The 18,046-nt window shown below is 40.6% G+C and overlaps 4 protein-coding genes and 1 non-coding gene across 6 annotated transcripts; 1 reads left to right on the top strand and 4 right to left on the bottom strand.

The window, feature by feature from the left end:
* Positions 1-3,062: 3,062 nt before the first annotated feature.
* Positions 3,063-6,705, bottom strand: LOC116206789 (mitochondrial carrier protein CoAc2). Its single transcript, XM_031539595.1, has 7 exons — positions 6,091-6,705; positions 5,530-5,615; positions 5,208-5,415; positions 4,442-4,568; positions 4,167-4,351; positions 3,937-4,062; positions 3,063-3,529 (listed from the first exon to the last, which is right to left on the bottom strand). The coding sequence occupies exons 1-7, from the start codon at positions 6,241-6,243 to the stop codon at positions 3,392-3,394; spliced, it is 1,023 nt and encodes a 340-aa protein (XP_031395455.1). The 5' UTR covers positions 6,244-6,705; the 3' UTR covers positions 3,063-3,391.
* Positions 6,706-6,858: 153 nt separating this feature from the next.
* Positions 6,859-9,093, bottom strand: LOC116206790 (thiamine phosphate phosphatase-like protein). The gene is made up of 4 exons (XM_031539596.1): positions 8,785-9,093; positions 8,568-8,689; positions 8,222-8,423; positions 6,859-7,299 (listed from the first exon to the last, which is right to left on the bottom strand). Exons 1-4 carry the CDS (start codon positions 9,076-9,078, stop codon positions 6,979-6,981), a joined length of 939 nt encoding a protein of 312 aa, XP_031395456.1. The 5' UTR covers positions 9,079-9,093; the 3' UTR covers positions 6,859-6,978.
* Positions 9,094-9,430: 337 nt separating this feature from the next.
* LOC116206788 (protein arginine N-methyltransferase 1.1-like) lies at positions 9,431-12,439 on the bottom strand. The gene is made up of 9 exons (XM_031539594.1): positions 12,113-12,439; positions 12,001-12,011; positions 11,318-11,473; positions 11,140-11,203; positions 10,922-11,064; positions 10,495-10,582; positions 10,227-10,342; positions 9,900-10,050; positions 9,431-9,811 (listed from the first exon to the last, which is right to left on the bottom strand). Exons 1-9 carry the CDS (start codon positions 12,354-12,356, stop codon positions 9,606-9,608), a joined length of 1,179 nt encoding a protein of 392 aa, XP_031395454.1. The 5' UTR covers positions 12,357-12,439; the 3' UTR covers positions 9,431-9,605.
* A 211-nt stretch (positions 12,440-12,650) lies between these two features.
* On the bottom strand, positions 12,651-12,732 carry TRNAS-AGA. Its single transcript has one exon. It is a non-coding gene; the product is annotated as a tRNA-Ser (tRNA).
* A 1,586-nt stretch (positions 12,733-14,318) lies between these two features.
* On the top strand, positions 14,319-16,487 carry LOC116206988 (methylsterol monooxygenase 1-2-like). 2 transcript variants are annotated; one of them, XM_031539834.1, is made up of 5 exons: positions 14,319-14,772; positions 15,037-15,317; positions 15,486-15,633; positions 15,739-15,772; positions 15,870-16,487. In XM_031539834.1, the coding sequence occupies exons 1-5, from the start codon at positions 14,440-14,442 to the stop codon at positions 15,911-15,913; spliced, it is 840 nt and encodes a 279-aa protein (XP_031395694.1). In that variant the 5' UTR covers positions 14,319-14,439; the 3' UTR covers positions 15,914-16,487. The 2 variants fall into 2 exon arrangements, with proteins under 2 accessions (XP_031395694.1, XP_031395693.1); XM_031539833.1 differs by having other exon boundaries at positions 14,323-14,772; positions 15,037-15,359.
* Positions 16,488-18,046: the final 1,559 nt, after the last annotated feature.

Here is an 18,046-nt window from a genome sequence, read left to right as displayed (position 1 = left end):
GGGGTACTTGAGAAACCCAAAACCGCGTGTAGATGTTCGACGAACAGACTCGAGAATTCGGAAATACACATGTTTCCAGAAATCAGAAAAGTCTGTTGTCGATACCTTCTATTCGTAAATGGTTGGATGTGTATATGTGTAGAACTTGTAGTACCCCAGCCGAGGAGAGAGTCGACAGGCCGACATAGAGAATATATACGTATGGTGAAGTATTGATGGACAATTTTCGGCATGCAAGATTGACATTTCCAGTTCATTTGGTGGGAATAGAAAATCTTCCAAGGCCCGTATTGCCCTACAACTTTACAGTGTGACAATGAAAGGCGGCTGAGTTTTGGCGGCCTCGAGGGACTGAGCTTAACCTTGCGGGCACCAAGTGGCATACCTCGGCCTAAAAGGCCGGCCGCGATTGTGTATATATAGAGGCAGCCTGTGGCAGCTTCCGTCAGAGCAAAGTGATTCTTACATGTATATCCAGTAGCTAACCCCGGCCAGCCCCTAATTCACCGGAATCCAGGCCTGGGTAGGGCTGTTGACTGTCCTTATTAAACGTAAATTTCATCCTACCGAAAAGCATAAAAAAAGAAGAAGAAAGAAAGAGTAAATTAAGGGGCTACTGGATGTATCTATTACACTTGTTTTGGACTCTCTCTAGATATATAATTGCTCCGATGTATCGTCCGAGTGTGGAACTAGCAACTTCCCATCGGCCAACTTGCTTGAAGTTTGATTTGGAAGTCCAATTCGTACCCCAAGACCGATGAAAATCCTAAAATGTCTCAACCTGATAAAAAGCTCGTTCTAAATTACTAAGCGCTCATCTTTTTGGGGTTTGCTTAAAAAAGATGTCATATACGCCTTTCGGGAACACTTGAGAGTAAACATACGTCATGCAGCTCGGACTATGATCTTTCAAACTTCTACTAGCAGTTCAATTGGTTGATGATCACTTCACTCGATCAAAAGGATCATCATACGTGCCGATGCTGTCATTGGTCTAGGGTTTCCGTACATTTCCACCAACAAAGTAATGGAGTTGCCCTTTCCAATAGGCCCTTGTCGAGTATCACTTGATGAGTTCCTCAATCTCGAAACGTTTCGCAATTAACTAACCACAACACTTATATACACTATTGATTGATACGAAGTGAAAGCTTATACATATAAATGTATATAATTAATAGCACTATATATATATATATATGTGAAGTTTTATTTTTGGCGAGATAGATATATATGAATTATAAGTTAGGTGCGGGGAAGTGCGCGAAATATAAATAATATCCAATGAGATAAGAGCTCGCCCATTACCATAGTGGAAGCCATTTTCCCAAGCTAACTTACAAATTCGCTTTTTGCTTTCCTTCCATCAATGGCTAACTTACTTGAAATGCGTCAAAACCAAGGCCCCGGTGTCCTACTCTTGCTCGCTAATTAAGTATTAATTAATTAGTACTTTGATCCAAATACGATGCGCATTAATTTCCAATACTAAGGCCTGAAGGTCGATCTGGTATCGTACCAGCCTCTGAGACTCACATCTTAAATACCAACCATATATGCAAAAAAATTCGTGTTGGAACATGTGGAATTCATAGTGTCCATAATTAGTACTAGTGGTCTAGTAGGGTGAGAGTATATTGTTGTTAAGGGAGAATTAGTTGAGTGCTTTAAAATTTCTGAATATTACGCTATTACGAAAGAAAATAGATGAAACGAAGATGACTAGGACAAGCAATGGGCACGCTTCTCATTTTATTAATAATGGAAAAGTTATTAATTATAGTTTATGTATAAAAAGTTAGAAGACTGATTAATGGGAAATGCTATTGGTGGTGGCTTCCTTTTAGTTTATCAATTAGTTATAAAAGAAAATAATATTCTAGAAAGAAATATATATATATATATATATACATACATATGTATATAGTGCAGGTTGACCTATTTTTGTTAGGATGAACGCACACCACCGGCCATATATATTTTATTAACTGAAGACTATATGTATACCTAGTAAGTGTAAAACAATTTTCTTTACAAAACTTTTGATCATATTAGAGTTTCCATCTCCACTATGAAAGCTTTTGGTGGTCTTCTTTGAGGGAAACAAAGTACAGATCTGTCGAATTTATCAGTGCCGTATGATTCTTTGTATGAAGTTGGGTCAATTAGGTAATAAGGGTTGTGAACCATTGTAATTAACTAGCTAGCTAGCTGGTTGGCTAGCCAAATGGCGAGTTTCTTTTGGTCGATTCATCATCGGATATATATGTGGTTGCCTCTAGTAAGGATTAATCCAGAGATTTAACGTGACTCACAGGAGAACTTAGCCAAATATGCGTCAGATTCATCGGCAGCCCGTTGTTATTTTACACGAATCGGCTTACTTCATATTTTGGCATATAAACACACAGCTAGGAATTAAACAATAGACTACATTCCTAGGACAATAGCAGGGGTAAGCCTTTCCTCACTTTGTGATGTGGGCAGATAACTCGAGCAGAAAATTAACGTTATCACCTGGCATTGAGGTTCGAGGTTAAACGTGGAGATCGGGACTCGTTACGGTTATGAAATCCACTTCCGTGATTTCCAAGATACACCGTGAGTTTGGATGTAAAAGGAGATATGGCGCCTGAAGACAGGGTCTTCATGAGAATGGTTCGAACAATTGGTAGAAACAGAATATCGTAAAATGAAAAAAAGATGGGACAACATCGATGTTTGGATTAATCTAACTTTTACATGATGATGCAATTATAACATTTCGACCGTCTTGCTCTGCTCTGTATGCGCTCTGAGTGCTTGAAATTAACAGACATAATGACTGACTGAACGGCCGAGGATTGGCAGAAGCAAATTTTCCCCACCAGACCAGATCTAAGGTTGATGTCTGCGTCACTGATGAAGTGTTCCGAAGTGTTGTTTTTTTTTCTAATTATATATATATATATATATATATATATATATATGGCTGTCGTTAAAAGAGGTGTCCGGGTAGGAATTAGGCGTGGAAAGTGCCACTCACCTAAGCAAATGGGATTTCTCCAAGCATGGAAGGATCTGAATGCAATTGTAATCTTATTGAAGCCCAACTTCCAATCAATTACATTATGTACACCACCGACATCAATACCGTCAATATGTCCATGACTTATCGATCGAGTTCTGCCTCTCCAATGCCACGAGGAATTGGAAAGATTCCTAGAATGTAATTCCCGCGATCCCATTTCTATTCAGGGAATCTCCTATACCTATAAATGGGGTAGCATCAATCGCTCGGGGAAGAGAATGAAATTGTACAATTCAATTTATCTTGAAAATACATGAATTTGACCCGGCGTTGGCTGGCTTCCCTTTGTGTATCTTGGTTGAGGGGAGGAAGTTGTGATCAAGAGTGCAATGAGGATGCCTCACTATTCCTCCGGCTAGCGACAACCTCAATCACGGCCTCGTCCCGAGATGGGACCCTCAGGCATGATTTCATGACATCGTAGATAGTGAACCCGATGGCAACCGACGGAACGACCTAAAAGGAATCGAGATGAGCACGTGACAACACACAAACAAAGCCAAATAGAGCAGTAATAACAAAAATATTAGACATGAGACATTGCACATTATCCATGTACTCAGCAAATTAACCGCCATCCTAGATGTGCAGAAAATGTGAAACTTTCTTAGGACATTTCTCAAGCATGGGGGTCCAGCGGTTGGAAGACAGGACTGTTAATGAACCCATTGACTGGCCAGGTCCAGCCTCTTCCCGTCCAAAACAGATAGAGTGAACCGGCCTCTTCGTGCTTTGAGTCATCCCGTCATTCTTAAATTAATTTTCTCATGATTTTTCTATCACTCCGGTTATGAAATCTGTGTATGCAGTAGTAGCTCCCCACGCACTTCCACATCGATTGATAGGTTAGGGTGTTGCCTTACCTTTAAGTAATTGATGCTTAGCCCAGAGAATAATTGCTTCCATCCTTGCTTCTCAACGATCATCGCAAGGGTTTCCATCGTTCCCTTGACAGCAACCGTGCTATTCGAGACCAAGAACCGTTCCACCTGTTGAACAAGTTTTGTTTCTTTAACTCTTTCCTACGAGGTCCAGACAATGGCAAGAACTACTCAATTGCTTGCATCCTTTTAAGTAATTGAATTATATGTACCTGCATTTGCCTCCTAACAACATCAAGAGGATATGTGAAGGTCTGACCCAGTAAGCCTGCTACAGATCCGCATACCAGTTTCACCGTTATATCCCTCTTGTGTTCCTCGGGAACGTGTCGTTTCATCTCTTCGTAGAAGTAGAACTTCAAACCAGCATACGGAAAGATTCCATATAAAGAAGGTGCTGGAAAATTGTTTTACACATGTTAAATAGGAGTAAACTAGAAAGGAATGATTATTTGCTTCTCTGATTATCTTGATGGCACCTTCATACCTACGCCACGGTAGAGACCTCGAATGCCAGCTTCCCTGTAAGTCTTGGAGAAACAATCGAGTATTCCTCGATAAACTTGTTCAGAACTAAGCAATCCTTTAATTGGCAACTTTGCTGAACCTCCGACCTGCAAGTCTATGGGAAATCAGTTCATTTTTTGGTACAGTAGAGTGAAGGTATATCAACAAATTCAAAATCCAATCATATTGATCACTATGAGACATGTAAGGGACAATAACCAAGATCACAGTTACCCCGTGGATCAGGACCTATCCACAAGTTAAGGGTGAGAATAGTGGAAGCTCCTTTCAAAACAATTTGCTCCCTAACAACTATAAGACGAGTAAAATCAATGAAACAGGGAGAAAAAAGAAAAAGATAATTAAATTAATAAACCCATCCTATACTACAGTGGGAAGCATCAGGATTGCTCAATGTCAAGCATCCTCAAGAACAGAACTATGTCTCATCCTCATTCAGATGCAAAGTCTTCAGAAGCAGACCCAACAATCAATAGGCAGAAATATACAGTCATGGGTTAAGTAATATAAACCAGTAGATTTATACAAAGTGACTGGTGCAAAAGAAGAAATGCCTTGCTTCATGACTAACAAGACAAGCAGGTTCAAGGGGTTAATTTGCAGAGCTGGTTTTCTCTCAGCCAAATTCACATGGGGTTGACTGCGGTCACTCAGTTAATCAACATTAGGAAACTATCTTCAGAATTATGCAAGCAGCAATGTCCTATCAAGATTAATTATAATACCTGATAAGCCAGCTTAGTCCGAACCAAATCTAGAGGGTAAGTGAAAAGCACAGCAGTTCCGCCTGCAAAGGATCCCGCTACAAGATCAAGGACGGGGCCTCTTCCAACATTAGGAAAGCGGTCAACGATCCATCTCCGGTACTGCTCATAGGCCATATAATGAAGGGCAGCGTATGGAACTATACGAGCCACACTAGCACCATTCCCTCTGAAGCAAAAATCATAATTAATACACGCGAAAGACTCCCATTGGCTTTGCAGGAAATCCTCCTGGGAAGGGTTTATTTCAACGGCATACAGTTGTGCAATATATTTTTATTACCTGTAAAAACCCATAACTCCCTCGGTCTTGGCAATCTTCTTGATTGATCCGAGCAGCCCGATGCTGTGAAATTCTGATCTTCTGGTCTAAGTGGATAGTGGAAACAGTTACATTTTGGACCAAAAATAACTTCAAACTCAAAACAGTAACATTTTGGATGGTGGCCAAGTGCAGGCAGCCAATCATAGCACACTGTGTCAGACAAGACGACGCATCTTCCATCGACCCAGCATGTAACTTCGATAACAGGTAACTCCAAGAAACAACATGTGGCATTATCGATGATAAAATCTTTTCATGTTTCACCAAGAAAAAGCGTCTTTTTCTCGAAAGAATCACACAATTGATAACCACGACACATAACAGATGGCAGCCGGTGGTGCTGGAGCTGCGCCCCATCACAAATGTGGAGCATTGCCTTCCATGACTGAGATTCCATCACAGTCAAAACCAGTCAAATTGTGGTCAATCAAAGCGGCAAGCAACTATCTCTCTGTATCAGCTACCGGGAATCCATCGAGAAATACACACAACCAAGAGCACAGAACTGAGTAGAAGTACCTGGAACAAGATCTTGACGCGCTCGAGCGGGGCCACGGCAGTCTTGGCGACGCCACCGGCCACACCGCCGGCAATCAGCTCTTTGGCAAAAAGGGGCATCGCTTCCAACACATTCGCCCCATTAGCCTCTCCCTCTTCCCCCTTCTTCCCCATCAGCACCCCTTCAAGCGAGAGAGAGAGCGAGAGATCAAACACTTGCTACGGCTATGCGGGAATCGTTGCTCCCATCATCATGAAGAAGAAGAAGAAGAAGAAGAAGAAGAAGTGGAGAATATCGAAACGTTGCTTGTGGTGAGGCGGGGAAGATGCGAATTCGTATACGTTGAGGAAATCTGAAAAGTCAGAGAACTCAGCCCCCCCCACCCCGGCTCTCTCTCTACGCGTCACCAACAGGCAATAGAATAGAATATACCCAGGTTTATTTGTTTATTAGGTTTGTGACCCGCGTGATTAAAATTTGTCGGAAAAGAATATATTCTTCTCCCGCTCTTACAAACTAGTCCTCTAGATTATATATCACCCTCAACCCTCAACTAAACCATTTATTTCCACTTTTACGCCCCCAAAACTTTGTCAAATGAAATTATTGCCCCCTGAAGTTGCAACTTCGAAAGTCTTACTCACCCTCGAACGACCTTTTGTTAAATCTCGCAGCTTAAGATATACAAAGCGTCGTAACATGGCAGCACTGTCCAGGCACTTGTCGCATACATACATGTATTCTTTGGAGCTCTGCACCGGAAAGCAATTCCCATAACTCATTTGGACGACAGAAATCAACCTTTCCATTTTTTTTGTGTCATTGCAGTACAATAAATTAGAAGTGATAACACGCTTCCACGATCAGAAACTTAGGGCCGAGCCTATAATTGAGGAGGAGGAGAAGAGTTATAATGGAATACTCCGCAATGGTGCTTCATGGGTAAAGTCAAGTGGGCATGCGTCGAGGTTCTTCAGAATTCTGTCGAGAAGGTCAATTAGGGTCCTTGCAAGATCATCACCGTTGCTCCATTCATGGACTTGAGCCTTGACAAGGTTCCTATTGCTCCAAATTTTTTCCCAGAGAGGGAAGCCCTTCCTGGGCATCAAGAAATCCTGTGTTCTGAGCTTCAGGCACGGGCAGTAGTCACCTTTCCCATCTCCGAGATAGATAAATCTCGTGTTTTCATCTCCGAGTTCAGAAGCTAGGAACCGGTCGAGAACTATGCCCTGCAGTGTCATTTCCAAATTTCCAACGACTTAATTGGGAAGAAGGAGAAGAGTATAGAGTGCACTGAGACCCAAAAATGAATAGCAAATCTGCTGGAAAAGAATCAGCAAAAGGAAAACGCTGATAGCAGAGTACTATATTCCTCAGCTCTGCTTTTCTTGGAAAGCATCCTAAAGACATCGGCATATTCGGATGCATGATTGACTATATCTCGTAAAACAAGTCTTAAGTTTGTGGAGCATTTTGGCATATCTGCAAGATATGAAAAGGTTGAAGATTATCTCAAACTCAGGTCCAACAGAACTCAGGCAGCAGGAAAGGTTCCGTTGCTAGTTACAGAAAGAAGATGAAATCAAGGTTTTCATCTGCTTTCGAATTCCCATGCATTGCATCATTGAAACGTATGAAAGAGCGGAGGAACTTCTTTCAAAAGCAACCAGGGGAATCCAATAGAGTATATGCCATAACTAAATCAATTCTGTCCTAACTTACCTGATTAAAAAAAATTTCAACTTTTGCTGGCGCGATATTCATAAATTACTTATGAGAGCTTCAAGAATCCAAAATATTTCAGGAAAGATAAACTCCTGAGCCTCAAAGAACTCCTTTTGGTGGCTTAAAAGATGATAATAATATTAGAAGAGGCTAACATGTTAATTGTTTCTTTCACCGGTTAGTCTTAAAATGGAACCTTACTATACTGAAATATAATCACCAAATGAAGAAGAAAGATGCTTTCAGGGCGGCTAGATATGATACTACCAGCTCAATATATTTGGCCCAGCAGTCAGCACCTCATCCATTAGATTTCCCGTATTTTTCTTCGCCATGACACGGAACATTATAATAGCAAACAGGAACAGCGCATCCAACAAGCTACAAGCAAATCAAGCATGGAACAAGAATTGAATTTGACTTTACCTTACACATGTTTGGGGGGCACAAGCTGCATCCATGAGGAGAACAGACAGTATCATGGAAAGGAACAATCCTGAGCCTGCCTTCCTCATCTTCAAAGGCCGGATTCGTAATGATCTCCGAGAAACAATGCAGTAGCCCGTGCTGCTTCAAGATCGTCTCTATGAAGAACCGATTCGCATCACTAACTATCTTCAGCTGACACCTAGAACGACAACAACCATAAACAACAACAACAACAACAACAAAATAGGAAGATCATCAACAATTTCGTTTTCTCCACCAAAATCCAGAATCAATCAAAGCCTATACATTTACGAAGAAGGGATCAAATGGTAAAATAGGGTACCCATGACTATGGACTGCTCTTATGGAGGAGATGACTTGTGGGTGCAGAGGGACTCGCTTAAGGCACTCTGCGATGTCCTCCACCGACTTGCCCTGCGAATGGAGCTCCCTCATCATTCTGTTCTGCAAAGCAATCGGTATGAGCTGCTCCATCCTCTTCTTTCATGTTTAAGGATGTGTAATTTCTGCGAAAGATTGTGAATTGATTGAGAAAGCACCATGAGAGAGGTCCATGGCATGGTGGGGTAGAGCTGGCGGAAGAGCTGCGTGAGACCCATCTCTGTCACCACCCAATTGTCGCTGTCGCAGTCGATTAAGGTCCTATCGAAGTCGAACACCACCACCAACACCGCTGCTTTGCCCATCTCGTCGCGGCTCGCAGGAGATGGTGGGGGACAGTCTGCAGCGGCGAGGCAGCTCCGGCGATGCAGGAGCAGAGCTGCTAAGAGAAGGCGTGCCAACGGTGACGGTCTTATAGACAGGACGATAAGACGGTCTGACCGGGTGCCCATCGACCAATGAATCACCCGCTCCTTTACTCGGGATTGGTCGGATCAGTTCGGTTCATGGTAAGAATCAGCCGGTTCATGACTGGACCATCCTGTGCTTTCTTCAGTTTATTCACTTCGAACATAATCTATTTTTTTTCTAAAACGATTTGAACTCCAGATCTCGACTAGTTCGACATTTGAACCGATGCATAAACGAGGATTCGAGGACGACAACATGGAGGCAATGACCAGGGTTTATAGCCCCCAATAATATCAATGACCTAAATCGAGGGCTACTTATCCCTTGACGCCGAATTTGGCATCCAAAAATATAGTATATCTTTAATTAATTTTGACATACACTATATTCTCATACATGAGATCAATCAAACGGATAACATAGATGATGAAAGAATAGATAAGTTGCAAAATCTTATAAGATTAATAAATTTTGACCGGACAAACAGTACCCAACAGATAGAAGACCCCTGTCCCCTTAATTATGGGGATGTAAAGAAACCGAATATTCGTCACCACCAACATATTAATCATCTCATCTTATAGAACTGGACTCGGGAGACCGAGCAGCGACGTCCGTTGAATGAGTACTTGAGCTTGATGTCAACGTCTCGGGGGTTTTTCTTGTTCGGTGCCACCGTCATGCTCCCGACGATTGTCTCTCCCTCGCATATCGTTATCACATCCTCCAAGTACAAGACAGTCTGCTTCCAATGTGTTGCCCTTGAGCGAGGCCCTGAATACATTTAAGAAATATAAGAGAGATGTCTCTTTCTCGAACTGAATGAAATTACGGGAAGAGGAACGAAGAAAAACTGATATGCCTGTGGAGAAGCCAGTCAACTTATGGCACTTCGTAAATGAAACATCAAAGTATGCCACCAAAGCGTGGATGTAGTCATCTCGTTCAGCCACGAGCTTGAAAGGAGCCGTAAACGAAGCATCCCCAGGAGTCATTTTAGAAATATCCATTGTCTGTCATGAGAGAAGTAAAAGCCAGCACAAATCAGCTAAAGAAAGATCTCTTGTTCAGTGCGATTTGCTTCACCATTATGTTTTGAAATGTATATTCAGACACCCTGTGTCAAACTGCTACTTCTGATGTACTACAAAGCCAAACATCCGAGTTTTATCACTTATCCCTAAATTACCTTTAATAGCTGGCTGTTTGTAACAATTTGGTTCTGATCAACTGTGTCCACGAGGGGTTCCATGATGGCTTGCTTCTTGATGCAGCTCATATCGAACCCATAAACACTATTCCAAACTGCAGCAGAGGCAAAGAGATAAGGAATCCATGAGCTGGCAGTGACAATAATAATATTTGAGATGTAACCTCATAAGAATGCCTCCAAGCAAGCTTGCTATATTAACTAGATGAAATACATTTTTTGAATCATACAAAAGGAGTAACCTTACACTCGATCTTGTCGTCCTTGTACTCTGCATCCTCGATGGCTGTTAAGTAAAGCGAAGCTTTGTCTGGTAAAACCAAGCCATCATTATTCTGTAAAAGGAAAAGATTCATTAAGCAGATAAAAATTAGCACTATAGGATTTGAACTATCATGAGCTTACCAGGTTTCAACAGCAGATCTTTTGTTATGTTTTCTCAAGAAGACATCAATAGAAGTTATTTCTTTTGGTGTTATTACATAGCTCACACAATAAATGTAGACATTAAGATCTGATTAAACTGCAGTTCGTGATCTGATCTGACTATTTATCGATAAAAAAAATCTCTTTTTCCCTAATGCTTAACTGCTTGCACAAAGCCAGAAAGAATTGTGTATCCACCGAAATTCATGAAATTCTAGGGGATGCGAAGAGAACAGAGAGCAACTCACAAGCCACTTATCACGGGCATAGAGAACTGTGTTCAACATGTTCTCAAACAATAAGAAGTACCCCATCCACTCTGATATAATTATATCTACTTTGGCAACTGGGAGATCGATTTCTTCAACTTTCCCCTTTAAAACCGTTATGGCTGCATCGGAAAATTGAGAATAAGACCCTTGATTTGAATAAGAATAGGAACGAACATGACCGGACATTTAGTTACCATTAGAAAATCCATTTGTTTCAACAATCTCCTTTGCCATGTCTGCCATGTGGGAGCACTCAATCTGGGAAAAGAAACAGCAACATTCATTCATCAACAACAGAAATTGACATCGTGAAGGCAAAACTTCTGAGTAATGCAGGTGATGCTTAGAAAATAGGAAGGATAAAGGGCACACCGCATAGACATGCTTGGCCCCCGCTTTAGCACAAAACAGGGACAAGATACCAGTGCCAGCCCCTACATCGAGAACTACTTTGTCTTTAAATAAGAACTTGTTCTGATAAATAACATTCTGATATGTCTTTGTTCTGACCACATCCTTCAACATTTCCTGCAAGAGCAGAGTAAGCACATTTCCAGTTAATTTAAACTAAGAGCTGCCCTATATGCCACTTCTAGCAAAACAGCAAAAGAACAAAAGCGCAACCGCTTTCAAATTCCAACAATATCGAACAAAAGCCTCTTCAATTAAGGGATCCCGCATTCGGATCTCATCGGATAGACTAGTAAAACTCTAGGAAGACCACCATGTACAACTGGATAAGTTAATTATTCATATACGCCAGTAGAGAGTTCACCATTGCTATGATATTTGCATAACCATATATCAGAACGGCCCCCAAAACTGACAGCATGATGATGAATTGAAAAGTTCATTCATTTTGTGTATTTATTGAGAAGCAGAGAAACGGAAAAGCTCGCTCAATTTTCTGGAAATGAAAATGATAATCTTGAAAGGAAAAAAAAGAAAAGAAAAAGGAATTTCAACTTCAATGTCCGAAATTTCCGTCCTTGCAGGAACCGACAAGAGACAAACATCGTACTTGAAGCTCACAAGCAAAGTTCAACCACACTTACTTCATGAATCCCTGCAAAAAGCCAAGAAAAGAGAAGCCAATCAATCATCTGCTGGAGCAGAGGAATCGACAACTGAAAAGAGCAAAACACTACTGACAGCAACAGGGCGTACCGAAATGAGAGTAGGAGTCGAAGTAATAGTCGGCGCTGGTCTTATCATCGCCTTCGGGGAAGGAGTCCTCGACCGGCGGCGTGTTGGCGGTCTCCTCCAGGTCGCACATGATCTCGTCCACATTAGAGTTCTCGGGGGCATCATCTTCCTCGTCTTCATTGTCGGGAAACCTGATTTTGGCGGGTTGATTCGAGGTCATTGAGCTCTGATTAGGCTGATTGTTCTGGTTCTTTCGACGCCCCATAGAAGAATGAAGTGAGTGAGGAAGCGGTGTCAGTATAACGTTGTTGTCCTTTGTTAGGGTTTTGGTTCTTCGCGTTAGGGTTTTAACTTTTATGTCTGCTGATATTTTATTTTATCTTTTTTTTTTTCGGTAGGAAAATGTATTGTCTGCTGATACTTTTCCAGTACCGCATGCTGAAATTCCTCCGGTTCAACAGAAAACCGGAGGAGCCCCGCTGAATTTTCCGGTTCTATAGCGGACAACAGAAGACCGGATAACTTATTTGAGAAAAGAGGCAAAAGAAAAAAGGGAAAACGTGAACGGCAGGATTCGAACCTGCGCGGGCAGAGCCCACATGATTTCTAGTCATGCCCGATAACCACTCCGGCACGTCCACTTGAATGACTAAGTTTTGAATCTCTTGCTCTTTTAATTTTTCTTTGCTAATTGTTGCTCGGAAGGGGAAAATGATGTTCCCCTTTTATAAAGAAACAGACTGCAATTTCCGCTAGAAGCTCTTTCGGCCTCGGCGGAAAATACCGGGCAATTTCTTAGGAGTATAGTTAAGACTAATAACTCATACATCTTTTCTGGCCCAAGAAGGGCAAAGAGGGAAAAAGAAGAAGAAGAAGAAGAAGAATGAGAAGAACGACTGTGTTTTGTGTTTGGCTAAAACAAAAATTATGGTGACCGATGTGATCGGTTCAGGCAGTATGGAATATGTTCCTCTTTAATAAAGTTTCGGATTCGAGTATTTTGAATGGAGAAAATTTTTGATTGAGAGATTTTAACTCCTTAATGGACCGACTCATATCGTACTGGATTAGTCGGCCATTGTTGGACTTTCCGATATCATGGTATACAAAAACAAAAAACAAAAATTATGGCATAGAATTTTTCCTTTTTTGGTTAACCATGGCATAGAATATTTTAGGTAATTCATGAAATGTCGATTATGGTTAAGCAAGCAAGGGCTTTTTCACTCTAGATATTTAATTATCTATCTTATTATTAAACACTTCATCCATATTTGGTACGAATGAAAGAAAAACATCCAGGAAAGGAATTAATGTATAAGACAAGATCGTATTCAATGTCAAATCGATTCTCTTTCATTCCGATCTGTCACAACAAACATAATATGAAGATAGATGTGTACATGTATATAAATGCATATGTGTGTTACATACGTAAAATGTTGAACAGATTCCATCCGTCAAATTTAATTATTTGAATCTATTGCCACCGCATGTGATTGATCGATATTTCATTGGGTCCTCCTGCCTTTTATACTTTGGGATACTTTCCCTCTTTATTTAGTTTAATGCATGGCGCTGTAATGACCTGGAAATATGTGTCATCCTTTTTCCAGTCATAGGATAGCAAGTGATATAGAACACGGAAAATAAAAAGTTACCAAAAATTCCACTAATAATAATAAATTTAGAATTTTTTTCTTTCGGTAGAATATTTTGAATTTGAGGTTGAGAGTGGGCACTATCGTGCTTAACATCTTTTATAGAAAAGTTGTTATAATTCAAGTGGTATTCGAGGATCAATCGAAAAAAATGGACCTTCGTGTTTTTTCTTTTGTTCTCTAGAAGGAATTTTCTTGCTTCATATCCTAAGCAGTTTGTTCCGACATGGGCTCTTACGCCTTGTTTAGCTATTTTGAGGCTCTATGAAGAAAAGGAGATGCCCATGGCCATAGTATTAAATAAGTATATCAGTTTGATTAATCAAATGGTAAATCGAAATACTTCAGTTTTCAAGCCCACAGGAAAGGAATTCAGGGTCGTCTTAGTTATTATGAGTGAGCTAAATCAAATCAATCAATCAATTGACTAATTTACCAATATACGTATCTCTATATCAATCAATCAATTGCCTAATTTACCAATATACATATCTCTATATATTTTACATATATGCATGCGTAATTCAAAGGATGTGCCCTTGAATCAAAGGTTCTGATATGTCCAAATGAACTGAACATGACATGACATGAGTTCCCTTCCCGCGTATTTAAACAATCGTCATTGTTCAAGATTTAGTAATCTCTCTCTCTCTCTCTCTCTCGTTTCTTCACTAAGGGCGGCGGACAATGCTGCCTCACGGCTCGATTCAGGAGGCAGAAGCCGCCCTTGGCCGCAGCAGCCTGACATTCGCCGAGACCGTCTGGTTCAACTACTCCGCCACCAAGTCCGACTATTTCCTCTACTGCCACACCACAATCTTCGTCTTCTTCATCTTCACCCTCGCCCCTCTCCCGTTGGTCCTCCTGGAGCTCTCCCCGTCTACCGGCTTCGGCAGGTACAAGATTCAGCCCCGCGTCCACCTCTCGTTCTCCGAGATGTTCCGCTGCTACAGGGACGTCATGTGGATATTCTTCTTCCTCGTGGGGCCCCTTCAGCTTCTCTCCTATCCTACCGTCAAGGTACGACGTGCATGAATCTGTCCATTCTTATATATTATACTTCGTTCCCTGTCGGTCCGTCCCCGACCCGAGCTTAGGTTAGGTTGCAGGGCTTCAGAATACGCGCTCCTTGTGTCACCATAAATTCTCCATCTTGCTTCGGCGCTGATGGAAATTAGCCTCATTTTCTTTTAGGCTTACGCGGTTTGCATGCATGGTATTTCTATACATTGCTAGCTGTGACTGCAATTGATTCCTCTTGGTTTTTATGGCCCGTGCATACAGATGGTTGGAATCCGAACGGGGCTGCCACTGCCATCGGGGTGGGAGATCTTTCTGCAACTGTTGGTGTACTTCATGATTGAGGACTATACCAACTACTGGTTTCACAGGTTCTTGCACTGCAAGTGGGGTTACGAGAATATCCACCGCGTTCACCATGAGTACACTGCCCCGATCGGCTTTGCAGCATCGTATGCGCATTGGGCCGAAATTTTGATTCTGGGAATCCCATCTTTCCTCGGGCCTGTGATTGTCCCCGGGCACATGATCACCCTATGGCTATGGTTCGTTTTGCGGCAGATTGAAGCCATTGATGTGCATAGCGGGTACACACGGCGGCAGTATACCATTAGCCAGCTGCAGACAAATAATGACACGCCCTTTATTTCTTTGCTGCCTGTTATATTCGACCCGATGGCCTGATGTTCGTTGATTCATCTATTGTAAAACAGGTACGACTTGCCCTGGAGTCCCACAAAGTACATTCCGTTTTATGGTGGCGCGGACCATCATGATTATCACCATTATGTTGGAGGGCAGAGCCACAACAACTTTGCTTCAGTCTTCACCTACTGTGACTTCTTATATGGAACTGACAAGGTAAGCAAGCATCTCCAGCGTGCCCTGTGCCTCTGCGCCTCGTATATTTACGTGCTTTGCTGGAAGTTGAACCAATGACTGATTCCTTTTTGGTTGTTTTTCCAGGGATACCGTCATTACAAGAAGCTTCTCGCAAAAGGTATAGCGTGCATGCATGCATGTGACTCACATGTTTTTTATACTGTTCTTTCGAATGTTTCTTTTCTCTAATTATAGATGATGTTCAACTGATACAGACGAAGGAGGAACAATCAAAGAAAATGCAGTGACCAGTGGCTGAGAGCAGATCGGCACCATAAATCTAGTTAGGACTAGCTGAGATGACTGTGTATAGTTAGAACAACGCTTTCGTCGATCGTATTCTGGTCGCCAACCACTTCTACATCTTATTCCAAGACAGCAGCATCTCAAGCCTTATATATGTATGTGCATATATATATATATATATATATATTTACATATATATAAGCAGAAGTAGTTTGGTGAAAGATCCATTCTTGGTCTTTTACTCAATATCTGTTAGAGCTTTGGGAGGGGAGATGTTGAACTTTCAATGCGGGGATGGGTGAGTTTGTCTTGAGTGGGAATGTTGCAATAGGCGTGCCATAGATTGTCGATGACACTTTCTCGGGCCTCAGCTATTTTCTGACACGATGCAGAGTTAGATTAAGTAAGGCACGCTAGAATAGACTTTCATAAATGCAGCTTGAATTTGATTAGTTAATAATTATTAGGGGCTCATTTATTAATTCTCATCGATCGCATGGTTGCTCGCGTTGTTAATTTCTCGCTTTTTGTTTTTCCCTTTCTCATCAATGCGAATAATCAAGGAAAAAAAATGAAGAGATGTTCTTGCTTATCATGTTTGCTGATATAATTCTTAATGATCTTTCTTTGCCGCGACACGATGAGGAAGATCTGATATAACTCTTTCATTATACGAATTCATTATTAGTCAATTTATCCATTTTTTTATAATATTGCCGGTGCTATTTAGGAAGATAGGTTTGCGAAAAAATTCCACGAAGGGAATTAAATGGGATGAACAATATCAAGAGCAATTATCCAAACCAAATCGTCCCCAATCATGCAGAGAGAGAGAGAGAGAGAGAGAGACTAGAGTGTAATAATGAGAATGAAAGAATTTGATCAATATGAAGTGGACCTTTGGAGTAGTGGTACAAGTATGGAACTATGAGGTCTCGGATTCGGTCATGGTCAGTGGGACTTCCAAATCCCTTTATTTAATTTTGCTATCTCTAATTTTTATATTAGGCCACAAACCTCCCTTATAAATTTCTTCACGAAAAGCTAACTGTCCATATGAGGGCACAAAATCACCTATACTCATCCTGAGGCCCACCACGCTTCCGACGAGGCTCTTTTCGACGGACGACCCCCATATTGATTTTTTGGGTTTTGAACTCCATAACCTGCATGACTTTCCTAATCTCTGATACCATTTCTCCACGAAAAGCTAGCTGTCCGTGTGAGGGCACAAAATCACCTATACTCATCCCGAGAAATTTGATAAATGTAATAAGTTTATCATTCACAACTTTGGTCCATAAGATTTTCTTAAGATTTATGAAAATCTATTAATATTTGATTTACAATGCAATATTATAAAAATGATATTAAAGTTTAGGTTTTATAAAATGGGAAAGGTAGGTATACTTGATCCTTCATGAGTTGATATATGTCAAACTATGAAGAACATGAGAATGAAAGCATTTGATCAAATATAAAAAGATTATCATTCACAAGTTTGGTCCATAAGATTTTTTTGTTTTTCGGATGGAAATCTGTCAATATTTTTTATTTAGAATGCAATATTATAAAATAATATTAAAGTTTAGGACTTATGGAAAAGGAAAAATAGGTATACTTGATCTTTTATGAATTGATATATGTCAAGCTGTGGAGTTTTTTTTTTTTCGGCAGAACCTGTGGAGAAAATTAGAACGATAGAATTTGATCAAAATAATAAGTTTATCATTCACAATTTTGATCCATAAGATTTTCTTAGGATGAAAATCTATCAATATCTGATTTAGAATGCAATATTATAAAATGATATTAAAGTTTAGGTTTTATAAAAAGGGAAAGGTAGGTATACTTCATCTTTCATAAGTTGATATATGCCAAACTATGAAGAAAATGAGAATGAAAGGATTTGGTCAATGTAAAATGATTATCATTCACGACTTAGTTCATAACATTTTTTTTTGGATGGAAATCTGTCAATATTTTTTATTTAGAATGCAATATTATAAAATAATATTAAAGTTTAGGACTTATGGAAAAGGAAAAATAGGTATACTTGATCTTTTATGAGTTGATATATGTCAACCTATAGAGGTTTTTTTTTGGGCAGAAGCTATGGAGAAAATTAAAACTAAAGAATTTGATC

This window comes from Punica granatum, chromosome 5 (genome assembly GCF_007655135.1).
Source record: "Punica granatum isolate Tunisia-2019 chromosome 5, ASM765513v2, whole genome shotgun sequence".
NCBI classification, from domain to species: domain Eukaryota; kingdom Viridiplantae; phylum Streptophyta; class Magnoliopsida; order Myrtales; family Lythraceae; genus Punica; species Punica granatum.
Note: the sequence above shows the minus strand (reverse complement) of the source record. Positions and strands in the feature narration are given on the sequence as shown.

What these genes read in the sequence shown, in the direction of transcription:
- LOC116206790 (XM_031539596.1), bottom strand. Translation starts at nt 9,078, where the DNA reads ATGGGCACCCGGTCAGACCGTCTTATCGTCCTGTCTATAAGACCGTCA. An exon ending in TGCCATGGACCTCTCTCATG is followed by an intron (nt 8,690 to 8,784) that starts GTGCTTTCTCAA and finishes ATTGCTTTGCAG; the next exon opens with AACAGAATGATGAGGGAGCT. An exon ending in AGAGCAGTCCATAGTCATGG is followed by an intron (nt 8,424 to 8,567) that starts GTACCCTATTTT and finishes TTGTCGTTCTAG; the next exon opens with GTGTCAGCTGAAGATAGTTA.
- LOC116206988 (XM_031539833.1), top strand. Translation starts at nt 14,440, where the DNA reads ATGCTGCCTCACGGCTCGATTCAGGAGGCAGAAGCCGCCCTTGGCCGC. An exon ending in TCTTATATGGAACTGACAAG is followed by an intron (nt 15,634 to 15,738) that starts GTAAGCAAGCAT and finishes TTGTTTTTCCAG; the next exon opens with GGATACCGTCATTACAAGAA. An exon ending in CAAGAAGCTTCTCGCAAAAG is followed by an intron (nt 15,773 to 15,869) that starts GTATAGCGTGCA and finishes CAACTGATACAG; the next exon opens with ACGAAGGAGGAACAATCAAA.
- LOC116206788 (XM_031539594.1), bottom strand. Translation starts at nt 12,356, where the DNA reads ATGGGGCGTCGAAAGAACCAGAACAATCAGCCTAATCAGAGCTCAATG. An exon ending in GGGCCAAGCATGTCTATGCG is followed by an intron (nt 11,204 to 11,317) that starts GTGTGCCCTTTA and finishes TTCTTTTCCCAG; the next exon opens with ATTGAGTGCTCCCACATGGC. An exon ending in CAAGGACGACAAGATCGAGT is followed by an intron (nt 10,343 to 10,494) that starts GTAAGGTTACTC and finishes CCTCTGCTGCAG; the next exon opens with TTTGGAATAGTGTTTATGGG.
- LOC116206789 (XM_031539595.1), bottom strand. Translation starts at nt 6,243, where the DNA reads ATGGGGAAGAAGGGGGAAGAGGGAGAGGCTAATGGGGCGAATGTGTTG. An exon ending in GCGTCAAGATCTTGTTCCAG is followed by an intron (nt 5,616 to 6,090) that starts GTACTTCTACTC and finishes CTATCCACTTAG; the next exon opens with ACCAGAAGATCAGAATTTCA. An exon ending in GGACTAAGCTGGCTTATCAG is followed by an intron (nt 4,569 to 5,207) that starts GTATTATAATTA and finishes ATAGACTTGCAG; the next exon opens with GTCGGAGGTTCAGCAAAGTT.